This window comes from Lutra lutra, chromosome 6 (genome assembly GCF_902655055.1).
Source record: "Lutra lutra chromosome 6, mLutLut1.2, whole genome shotgun sequence".
Taxonomy (NCBI): Eukaryota; Metazoa; Chordata; class Mammalia; order Carnivora; family Mustelidae; genus Lutra; species Lutra lutra.
The window spans coordinates 41,222,295-41,235,290 of NC_062283.1; the positions used below are offsets into that span (position 1 = coordinate 41,222,295).

General features: G+C 37.0%; 1 protein-coding gene across 5 annotated transcripts in view; it reads right to left on the minus strand.

The window, feature by feature from the left end:
- The window catches only part of ADGRB3 (adhesion G protein-coupled receptor B3), a 727,154-nt gene that overhangs the window by 408,926 nt on the left and 305,232 nt on the right, over positions 1-12,996 (minus strand). For all 5 annotated transcript variants that reach the window (XM_047734013.1, XM_047734014.1, XM_047734011.1 and 2 more), the window contains 2 exons: positions 8,213-8,377; positions 7,600-7,764 (listed from right to left, as the gene is read on the minus strand). In XM_047734013.1, coding sequence (XP_047589969.1) covers positions 7,600-7,764; positions 8,213-8,377 — 330 coding nt within the window. The remainder of the gene's footprint in view (positions 1-7,599; positions 7,765-8,212; positions 8,378-12,996) is intronic.

Genomic DNA, 12,996 nt, shown 5'->3' on the forward strand with positions numbered 1-12,996 from the left:
GGGATTTGGGAGTCTGAAAATAGATAACTCATCAGTAATGAGCTGGAATTCTAGCTAAGAGATATAATAACATGTAACAGTAAAATGTAATAACAATATATAATAAGGGAAGCACAAAGCAAGTCTATAGAGGTTCAAAGAAGAAAGCACTCATGCAATTGTGGGAGAAATAAGAATGATTAAACGAGGAGACAGCTTTTAATGGGTTGAGCTCCCAAGATGCTCCCTTGTCAGTGGGTGAAGGCAGAGACAGGACCGGGACTGGATGGGAGCCCAGGTGAATAAGTGCAAGCAGCAGAGTAGGGACAGAATGTGTGCTTCCATATCCAGGAACCAGGGATGGGATCCGTTATGTTCTGTATATGTTTTATCTATAAATGAGTAGAGGATGATGACCCTCGAAAGTTAATCAACTGATAGATGCGGATACTAGAATCCCAAGGATTCCAATATGCACTGAATTGGGCAAGTAATGAGGAGTCATAGCATTTTTTTTTTCTTTTTAAGCAAGTGAGTCCATGACTAAGGTCAAAAAGCAGAGAAGAATCAGATAAACTTGTGTGGAAGAGATTAGAAAAGGTGGATGCTGCAATAAAATGGTTAATGGACAAAGATGACCTGGACTAGAATTATTTAGTAATTTCAATTACCTATAGCATTTTATACATGAGACGATCCCCTGAACACATCTTATTATCCCCAATTTATATATGAGGACACTGAGGCCCAAAGTTAAACTTTGACTCCACATCCCAGGCTCTTAATGTCTCACTGACCCTCCCCACTGGCAGGTGGTGTTCAGGGGAAGAAAAAAGGAGGGTCCCTGAAGGAAGACTTGATGGCGGTGGAATCTGTCCCTAGGAAAGGTAAGAAGTAGAAATTACTTCAGGTGACAAGACGGATTTGGTGGTCAGACAGAAAAGCTCTTCTGGTGACACTGAAGATGATTGGCTAACCCAGCTGGAAAGCTCTGTCAGGTGTTTGCAGGAGATGAGACCTAATGATGCAGATTTGTGGGTGCTGCTCACAAGTGATAGCTGAAGAGAGGGAGGGAGAGAGAGAGAGAGAGGACTTTGCCAGGACTTCCCCAGGGTGGGGAAATGAGGGGACGGGACAGACAGTGATGAATAATGTAGGTAGAATTATTACCCAGCAACGGATTTGAAGTCAAGAATAAGAGAGGGAGAGAGGGGGAGGGGGAGGGGAGAAAGAGAGAGAGAGAGAGAGAGAGAACAACGAAGAACACCAGGGGCAGGATCTTAGGGTCATTCGTAAGTCAGGACATGCAAGGAATGGGAAATAAGTGAGGATGAGGAATGTCAAGGACTAATAAAAATAATATATATATATATATAATATATATAATAATAATAATAAAAATAGTGTCTTGGTAAACTTTAAACCTAAAAAGCAGTTTTACTAATTGCATTGATTTTAATTGCATTAAGTGGTTCCTAACACACATTTATTTTTATTTTAAAACAATGTCAGATGAAATGAAGAAATAAAAAATAGTAAAAAGTGCTGCTTATTTTTTCTGTTTCAATTTGAGAATGATCAGCATGTTGCCAAATATTTCTAAATTGGACCAGGTAGGGTAATAGAAGATTACAATAAATTGCTTTTTAGGTTTCTGCCATGAAACCTTTCATGAAGTTGTGAGAGTTTTCCCAAAGTCTTATCTGACGAGCAACCCGATAAGACAAATTATGACAATTATTAACTCCATAGTAACAGTTTTGAATAATGGACATGTAATACTTTCTGGTATACACATTGATTATTTTAGACCCCAGTAGTTCTTCCTTAATTCTGCCTATAAAATTTAGTTGATTTGTTGCAGAACTGTGGACTGGAGTAGGTAATAAAACCCACGTTTTTCAGGAGGATCAGATGCTTTCTTAGATATTTATTAAGCAATAGGTGATCTCTCTTGCCTATGGGGTATCTTCAAGTTCTGATTTATTTCCCTACTTTTTAGAATGTATCTGAGGTGACCTGGCAAGAACAAATAGAACTCTGAGATGAAAGAAGTCAATACCTAGTGCCACCTGCTGTCAACAAAGAACTCGGAGGTTGGTTTTAGGTGAGTGACTGGCGTGAACGCTTGGGTGCAACATTGTTTGCAATGTCCCAAAATCTCCAGTGAAAACATTTGCCTTAACCTTTAGAAACTGAACAAGTAAGAATATAATTCCTTACAGGATAAGCATAGGACACGTGATAGAAAAATAAAAATCCTAACAGAGTCGGGGCTTTTTTTTTTTTTTTTAGAGAGAGAGAGAGAGCATGAGCACAGGCAGACAGAGTGGTAGGCAGAGGCAGAGGGAGAAGCAGGCTCCCCACTGAGCAAGGAGCTGGATGTGGGACTCGATCCCAGGACACTGGGATCATGACCTGAGCCGAAGGCAGCCGCTTAACCAACTGGAGTCGGGGCTTTTTAAAACCACTATTAGTGATTACCCTTGTGGTTTGGAATGAAAAATGTATGTGATTTGTATATGAATATTTCAGTACAGAGTAGTATACTTTTTTTTTCTCTTTGGAAATGTAAATTTTACACTCACATATTTGGATTTCTTTTTTTTTTTTTTTAAGATTTTATTTATTTATTTAACAGAGAGAAAGATCACAAGTAGGCAGAGAAGCAGGTAGAGGGAGAAGAAGAAGCAGGCTCCCTGCTGAGCAGAGAGCCCGATGTGGGGCTCGATCCCAGGACCCTGGGATCATGACCCGAGCTGAAGGCAGAGGCTTTAGCCCACTGAGCCACCCAGGTGCCCCCATATTTGGGTTTCTAATAAGGATTATGTTTAGCTTAAAAATACAGTGGTCCATACAATTTAGAAGACTGACTTATGAACCTGTTAAACGTGTCTCTATCAAAGACAGATGTAGCGATGGTGATCAATTCACCACTCCTCCAAATGGGAACCGAGGAAAGAATAAGTCTGTGTGAGCTAGGACCTCATCCTCCTCTCTGACACTTGTCCTCCCCACTCCGAATATTATATACCTGGGTAAGCAGGTAGTAGCAAACAACCTTGGAGGTTAAGGGGCAGTGAAAATGTCCTCCTGATGAGAGAAAAAGTTGCTGGGGATGGGATGGCAGGACTACAGAAGGTCTACATCCTGACAGCACATTACTTTATACCAAACGTGTTCCAGTGATACTCAAGTTGCTTCCTCTGCTCTCCATGGAACAGGAACAGCAGAATTGAAGAAGCGAAAATCTGAAAATGAGTAAATCATCCCATTTTGTCCACAACGACTAGTTAATAGTTGTATTTTTTTAAGTGACAAGTATAAAGAGATCTTATTTTGGCTGAACAATGAGTTGGCTAGGGAGACTTGAAATGGATTGTCTGTATTAATTGATTACAGGAACCATCCCTCAGTATTTATGAAGTGGTATAAACAAAATAAAATTCTGCAATCTTGTTCAGGAGATATCTCAATTTTGACCAGTGTAGCTGAGGCAGAAGTCAATCTTCCACTCTTCTGTTAATTTTATCACCTAGCTTTTATTCGTTTGTTTATTTATTTACTCACTTACTTATTTTTACTATAGGTTAGTGCAACCCAAAGGGTAATCTGCAGTATCATCAACATCACCTAAGTGTTTGTTAGAAATGCAAATCTGAAGGCCCATACTGGACCTACTGAATCAGAACCTATGGGGGTTTGGTTTAGGAATCTGTGTTTTAACAAGCTCTCTGGGTGATTTTTAGGTCTGCTCAAATTTGAAAGCACATGTCTGGACAATGAGTACATGAGCTCAAAATAAGCAAGCTTTGTGATTCTTCCTACCAAAGCTAAATAAAAGAAAATCACTCAGAAACCAAATGGAATCTTTTTTGGTCTCCAAAGAAAGCATATCCCACTGGACAGCAACCTTATAGAGATAAGAAATATCAATCCCAGAACGGCATTTTCTCTTAAATTGGCGGCAGCAGGGGTAGGAGGGGACTTTATAGTCACCTTATTACAGGGCACAAATTCAAATATGAATGCAGTACAATGTTCAAGACAAGTTTGGGATTACAAACATTACTGCTGACTGCCTTTGGTATGAATACTTATGAGTTAAATATCACAATCATTGCTATGTTTCTGGTGTAAGTTGCTATTACTGGGTACATTCATGATATGGCTCTCTTATTTCCCAAGTTTTTCTCAGCATTCATTCTGTAGGCCTTACTCACCGTTTGTAGATAAAGCAACTGTAACTCCAAAAGGACATTTTATGTATAAATTAAGTTTAACTTCTACCCATGTATGGTATGACCCAACTAGTATTACTCTTAATGACCACAGAATAATAGATCCAAGAACTGGAGCTCCAGGAATATCCAGCTCCTCCCCTGGGAACAGAGGAAGGAGGTTCCCAGGAAGCCTACAAGGTTATAAAGGCTTAATTTATCAGCAACATCTGCCTTCTGAAGGATATTAACCAGGGAAATACTGGGGCGGGGGGGGGGGGGGGGCGGGGGACACAGAGCCTAAAAATAGTATGTTTTCACATTGTAGCAACACAAAATCAGAGAAGCTATTACCTTCCTACTATTTTAACCCTCAAAGTCTGGGGTTGTGTGATGAGATGGAGATCAATGAAATCATTATTTGGTGAATTTGACCAATTTAGAAGTTAGGCAACTTAATTGCCTCCCCGTAGCTACTCTATTCCTCAACTAACAGTATTTAAAATATACATCTATAATTTTTTCATCCCTCTAATTCTCTTTTCTTATGAAGACAAAAATAACATCATACTTTTGGTAATGATACTTCTTCATATGTTTACTTTATCTATTTTCCAATAAAAAAATATTAATCTCTTTGGGAAAATATTTTTCATTTTCCACTTTCAGTAGACATCGTAACAGCTTTTGATTAAATCCAGATGATTAATCATTATTTTCATTAATTATCCAGACAAAGATGTGTGTATATTATACTTCTCCTTCCTGACAACACAGGGTCTCTTGGCAAACTTGATTAATTTGTTTTGTATCCAAATTAAGTGAAGCATAGAAATAAATACTAGTAGTTTCCAACAATCTGAAGAAAAATTAAGGATAAACAGTTTGAAAAATAATATTAGGAAAAAAACACATTGTCTTAAAAGAAGCATTTTTTGAGGTTTTGTCAGTGGCAAAAATAGAAAAATGCCTTAGTAACTGTTGAGAAAATTTCGAAGTTTTCTCAATTTATGTTGTCAATATGTAAATTTGGAGCAATGTAAAGATGGAAATTAGGATTGCTTCTTATCATTTTGAATTCACATGGCCTAAAGAATTAATAAAATTAATTTTAGATCTTTTTTTAAGCTGTAAAAAATCTTATTGACTGTCATTACTCTCAGAGTCCAGTATGCTGGACACAAAAATAATATATATTGACCACAGAGAAGCAACTGTGCAAGAAGTTGGAATGCCGATATATAAATCAAATCCACTATGGAAAACTGAGTGATTATAAATTCTGCCCTCTTGGCAAAATAATGTGGGAATGAGATGACTGCACACAGAAAAGATAAAGAATAAATAGAAAGGAAATCTTTCTTTACCTTGGTAAAAACACTCTATGCAGAGGCAGAGGCATATTTGAAATTAATAGTCATGTATAATTTTTGACGGATAATGCTGATTCAATATAGGACATTACCTTGGTAATATAGTAACTCATTTTACCCCTGTATAAGGACTCATTTGTGAATTATTTAGCTGATTGAGTAATTCATTTTAATTAGAAAATGTTATTTATATACTTGGTGATTTCAGGGGATTTCAAATCATATTACTGAAGACGGTAAAATGAAAACGTTAAGGTTAATACCAAATATATATATATACCACAAAATATATCACCAATATATAATATCACATATATAAAAATATAAAAAATTATGGGTTTATATGAAAATTTTTCACACTGCCTTAAATCACGAAAGCCTGCAAACAAAACTAGGGTATAAGGTATAACATCCTTTTAGTAAATAGAAATGTAAAATGTTTTCCAAACAGCAGGTGGCAATCTTTGTAAATTTGACTGCAGCAACACCATTTTAACTCTATATATGCAGATGAAAGACAGTTTAAAAGACAGGTAGAACCTTGGTATGCTCACATTAGTTTACATAGCTTCAAATATTAAAAGGGCCTTATTTAGTTACGACTACTGCCCTAATAAAATTTCTTTCTGGTTATATACATGTTCTTGTTTAAACGATTCTTAATTCTTATGCACCTCATGAGGAATTTCACGGTACTTATCTTGTGTAGGTCTCCTCAACAAAATCCTACTTGCTGGTTCCTTCATACATATCATTCTGAATGACGTGGCCTTAAGAATTAACAAAGCTAATTCTAGATCTTTTCTAAGCTCTAAAAAAATCCTACTGACAGTCATATTGTTACTCTTAGTCCAGTTTCTATTGATACTAGCGTTGGACTGTGAGAAGTCTTTAGAATTCAGACTATGGAGAAATACAAAGCTTTGACTCAGGGTTCTCTCTCAGAATGCCTTATTTTGTGGTTAGTGTTGTTTTGTTGTTGTTGTTTTCTAAATTGATGTAGTCAGGTTTGGTAGAGCAGAAATCTATTGCTTTTGAACTGAAAAGGAAACTCAACAGCTCTTCTCTCCATACCTTCTGGAACCAGAAACAGAGAGATAAGCTAGCTTGCCCCCAAAACATTAGTAGCAGCAAAAGGACTCTACTAGGGTCTTCGAATTCTTTAAGTTCCGCATGCCTTTATACACAGCTGTGACACTTGGAAATTTCATCCTATCATTTTTCTAGCATGTTTATAGCAACTTTGCCTATGATATCATTCTAAAATCCTAATTTTCATTTATTTATTGAGTCTTCAGTGTGTCAATACTATTTTATGAAATGTATGCACAATTTGGAAGGAATCTTTGTCATAAATGATTTCTTAAAAATATATAATCAATAATCTGGGCAATTTTTGACTTTTCTTTTTTTTCTATGTTTATATGTAAGATCCTTTATTGTAACAGCATTTCCATTCTTTCACTACTAATTAAGACCTCATGTTTTCATTTCAAAATATGTTCCTCATAGGAGAAAATGGCACAAGGGCAAGGAAATGGGCATGTCCAAAGTCCTACATGGAGACAAATTAACAGCAGAATTCAAAAGGTTCTGAATTCCAACATCATCTCTTTATTTTCACACTTAGCTAACACTTACGTCTTTCTATTTCTACTATAAATTATAGAAGGCGACTGGTTTTGTGTTCTCAGTAAACAAATATTTCATGAACGTAGTGAAAAAAATACTACCCCAAACCAATTTCAATCCTATGTAGCCATGTTACTGTTCAGTGTGGCTTCTTTTTGTATTATTACATTTCTCAATGGGATTTTGCAGCAAATAACTTAAAAACCCATGGAAGAAATAGTCTAGGACACATACACAGAGGAAACCCCATACATTATGGAGAAAGTAAATTGCCACTTATCGTTAGTGGTCCTCCAATGGATGAAGTACTGCCCTTAATGACGGGAATTTTAAACCATTTTTTTTTAATCCGGTAACAAAATGCTTCCCTTGAGATCATGTCAATTCGTTCTTACCAGGACATCGTTGCTCACTGCATCTTCTCACTTCTTCTCCGGCGCCTTCACACTGCTGCCCTGTGACTGCTGCACCCTGACAAGTCCTCATTCGCCTTTCCCAGCCGCCATCACAGGACTTGGAACATCCGCTCCAATGACCCCACTGATTCCACTGACCATTGGCTGAAAGAAATGTGTCATGGTCAATGGCAGTAGCCTACTGCAACTGTTTGAAGAATTTTAAAATCTGAGGACCGTTACTGTTTGTTCAACGTTAATCTACCACTATGAATAAACCCTACTCAAACATTCAACTTGCTAGTCAAATACAGAGCACTATGATTAACTCAAGTTTATATAAGTTTGTCAGAATCTTCAAAGAGACACTGAAACTTACTTGTAAAAAGTACCAGTTCAGTGCTAAACCTTATCAACTTCATCTATTTTTAATCTAAGAATCTCCAGAATTTTGTTGCTTTATTAGTGTAACAGAGAGTAGAATGAACTCTGGTACCACTGGCTTCATTTACCAGAAATACATAATTATCTAATTATTCCATGACTGTCTGGCATGGTTCTATCACATTTTATAAATGGCAGGCATTGTTTAAATGTAGTAATCGGGCCTTACCTGTACACTCGGGGTTATAGCACTCTCGGCTTTCCGCCCACGGCCCTCGGCATTCAGAGCCCCCATGAGCCGCTGCAGTACACTGCCGGCTTCTCTGCTGGGTCCCATTCGAGCATGTCACTGAGCACTGACTCCATGAACTCCACTCTTGCCACTGTCCATCAACTGCCAAAGCAGAAAGAGAGACAGTGTAAGGAGATGTTCCAATAGAGAAGACTGTACAGAAACTACAAAGTAGAATTAACCCTAGAGGTGAGTCCCAACCAAGAGACACTAAGTGAATACAATGGAAAGTGATAGGCATTAATTTTTTATTACCCCCCAAACTACTATTACCTTATTTTCTCACTTCTACTTCCTTTTATGTATCCAGTATCTCTCTCTCTCTCTTTTTAAGATTTTATTTACTTATTTGAGAGAGAGAGAGAATGAGAGAGAGAGACCATGAGAGGAGAGAGGTCAGCAGAAGAAGCAGACTCCCTGCTGAGCAGGGAGCCTGATGTGGGACACGATCCTGGGACTCCAGGATCATGACCCGAGCCAAAAGCCGTTGCTTAACCAACTAAACCACCCAGGTGCCCACCAGTCTTTTGAGCCACTTATTGCTTCAAAATATCTACTGATTACTCAACAATGCAAGACCTTGGGCTAGGAGAGGAGTACACAGAGCAGTGAACGCAGTAAATACTGATCAAGAACTTATAGAGCTCATGTTTTAAAGAAGGAACCTCTCTGATGAATTAAGCAATTAATTAAATGTTAAATAAATTATATAACATTACTTCAAAGGATAATTTCAAGACAGTAAGAGATTAGATGGCTTGGGGAGTCTTCCTTGACAAAGTGAAGTTTCAGATAAGCCTTGCAGAATATTGAGGAATAACGTATGGATGTTATGAGAAATACAGAATTTAAAAGAGTATGAATTCCACCCTCAAAAATCTTGTAATTTAGGAGAAGAATTACATTATGCACACAAATAAGTAAATAAAAGGTTAAAAGCAGTGACAACATGGCACATGAAAGCTTTCAGAGGATGCATCACAATGACTTAGAGTGACTATGCTAGATTAATATGGTGAGATTTGGACAATTTACAAAGGAGACAGCATTCACGAAGGCATAATTCCATAGACCACAAAATGCAAGTACACAAAGGAATTGGGCAAAAATATTTACTCAATTTAGAAAGCATAAACTAGAATGTAAGTGTTATAAATGCACTCATATATGACTGTCTGCTTTTTCCTATATCATTCCATGGTTCTTAGTTTCCTTATAGTGAAAGAGAATTCACTATAAATCCAGAGTTCCAACATAAGATAATACTGCTGTGAAAACCTATCCACCCAACCAAACAAACGAAAAAGCTTGGCAGAATATATGTAAGTGCTGTCAACCTAATTTCAGGCCTTGCAGGTAGCTATTAAAAAAGAAGATTGTTTAATAGGTATCTAGCTGTACTTAATAAACCTTTTGTGAGATTAAAAATCACAAAATGCCAATTTAATCATCCCATTGATGTAATTATAGCATTTTACTTTATAAAAGTACGTGATAGACTCTTACTGGCCATGTATTCCATTCACCAGACAAACAAGAAAAGGCTAGCGAATCGATGGAATGTTATAAATTGTCCATTTCTTCTCTAGCTTGGCTTTGGAGATGAGTGCATTTTTCATTTCAGAACTTTGCCTTTCAAAGAAAATACTTATGAAACCTTACTATCCTAGGCATTATTAGAAGAGTGTAAGAAATAAGATTCATACATGCACCTTACCATCTATTGGCAAAAGAATGTACAGGTAGTCAAATTTTTGAAAACATTCAGAAAGCAGCACATAAACAAAGATGAATTAGGGGATTTCAGCCTGATTCAATGCTAAGTGACTAGAATAAAGGAATATGTGATGTCCTTGAGAATTCTGGTTTGAGGTAAACTTGTAGTTTTTAAAAATTTTTCTTTTTAATTTTCTTAAAATTTTATTGATTTATTTGACAGAGAGACACAGCGAGAGAGGGAATGCAAGCAGGGGGAGAGGGAGAGGGAGAAGCAGATTTCCCTCGGAGCAGGGAACCTGATGTGGGGCTCTATCCCAGGACCCTGGGATCATGACCTGAGCCAAAGGCAGATGTTTAACTACTGAGCCACCCAGGAGTCCCTCTTTTTAATTTTTTAAATGAATGTAACAGTTTACAGACTCACTGGCAAAGAAGACAGGATAAGTCTTTCTAGCTAAGATGTAGAGTCAGGTATGAGTAAGTCAAATGTGGAAATCAGAGAGAAGATAATTTGGCAGGGTGCTGTATTATTGGTGAGGAATAAGAAAAGATCTTGCTGAAAAGAGATTAGAAAAAATGAGAATATTTGTAAAGTGTTTTGCTCAATAGGCTTTTCCTGAAAGAAGACTTTGCATCACCATTAGATAAATATATATATATTTAAATTCATACATTTGTAGCATTAGTTGTTCAGTCCTTTCTTCCAATGTATACATTTTATGTTTTGATTAAAGTTCAAGATTGAGTTAACATTAGACATTTGAGCGACATTTTGAGGTCCCTTTTATGATCATCATTAACATCATCAACAAAACATGTATATTAGGTACATAAGGTTTTGCTTATAAAGTTAGTTACAGAAAAGATACGGCAATGAAATTGAAGACATACCAAGTGGATGTTTCTGGTGTTCTATTTTACACTCAGAACTAGAAGTTCCTTTTATTAAACATTAACTGCACCATTATGAAAAACTCAATTTGACAAAGTAACTGAGGAAAAAGAGAAAAACTCAATATTCCTTCAGAGTGATAAGTCAAAGTTACTGGGAATTTTTCTCAATGAAAAATTGAGAAGTTAGAAACAGAGAGATATTTCAATTTAATTTAAAGCATTAGACAAGGGACATATACACATGAAAAGTATGTCTTTTAGTGCCAAATGTGGGGCATTGTTTTATTTCTTCTTTTTTTCCAGTTTAATATCCTAGAATAAAAAAAAAATCAGTAATTGTGTTATTTTTAGGGAAATCAGCCCAAAGACCTTTCAGGAAATGGGAGTGTTATTTTACTGAATTGGGAAAAAGTGGAGGATTTTTGAGAAGTGGAAATTTAGAGTTCTGTCTTAGACATTTAAGCATTTCCAAGAAGGACATACACATTATATTTCAGGCATAAGTGTTGAGATGTTTAAAAATAAAAACCATTCATCATGTGATCTATTTAATATATTTTTTATGACCATTTATCTAAGTACTACAAGAAATGAAGGGCCTGGTTTTTTGTTTGTTTTTATCTGATGCTTATCTTAATCCTTCAGCCCTTGTATTCAGGTTTGCTTTCCACTTGGTTGACTATGGAGACAAGAGAAAATCAACCCTTATCCTTACCACCCACCCACCCCTGTGTACCACAGACTTCCAGCATTTGTCAGAGATACACCCCAGAATCACTGCAAACCCCCAAATCTGAAAATACTTCAAAGCTTTCTGTCTAAATCTGTGTTCCTATTGAAAGATGACTAACATCTTGTCATTTGGTCAGAAAAGTGTTACCAATAATTTGGGAAAATGGAAAACACTCCAGACCTCTTCTTGGAATCTTCTAATGCACTCCTAGGTAAAGATTTAAAAGAAGCTACACTGTGATCCTTCTAGAGTGTGGGAAAACTGTGGTGATAAAGACCCGCCGAGCTCTGTTGTCAAGGAACATATACTCTGAGAGAGTGGTGAGGACAGATGATAAACAAATAAATGAATGAGCAAGAGTTTCAGCCAGAAGTTTTATAAGGGCAACAAGATGAATGAGAGCAATGTGATAGGGTATGCTCAGCTGCGCCTCTCAGAAAAAAAACACACTAGAGCAGGAGCCCTGAGTCACCAACAGAGCCAGAAATGTGAAGATCGGTGAAAATCCCTAAACAAGAGCCAAGTCCTGAGGTCAAGAAGGTTTTGTGTATTCCAGAAAAGGGAAAAGGCTGGGGCTTGTGGGGATCACGAAAAGGGGGGAGTGACAGGAGATGGGCTCAATAGCGTGCAGAAGCCAATTCCATAGGGCCCTGTCGTCCGTGTGACCAAGTAAGGTCAGAAGCCATGAGAGGATTTCAAAGTAGGGAAGCGATGAGACAGAATTTGTACTTTAACACTTAAGTTCGCAGTTGTGATTAGAATGTATTGTACAGGGGCAAGAATCAGTATTGTAAGACGTTAGGGGACTATATGGTATTCTAGACAGAGGTGATAGTGGCTTAGATTATGGTCTCATCAGTCGAGATAGAAGTGTATGAATTTGTGATATTTTCTAGAAGTAGAGCAGATAGGTTGGTAGTGGGATATAGAAAACCAGAGAATCAAGGTTGACTTGTAGATTTTTGGCTTATGAGAAGGGTAAATGGTGGACCCTTTTACTGAACTGGGTTGGACTAGGATTCAAACAGGCCAGGGGGTATATAGCCCTGAAATCAAAATGCCTATTTTGGACACATTGAATTTGTGATGGCATTATAATCATGATGCAGGGAGTCCTACATTAAACTAACTTTCCTTGAAACTATGCCTCCCAGATGTATTTGAAATGTACTCATCCCTCCTTCCCTTCCCCCCTTTTTTGGAGCACTGTTTAGTAAATACTGCATTAAAGTACATAATTTCTTCTATAATATGCAGCTAGGTTAAGATTTAACACCTTCTTAGACTTTTTCAACTTCATTTCCATCATAAACATTTGCGGTTGGATTTTTTTAATAGTCTCATTTTTTCAATTTAGAAAATGCAAATGCCTATT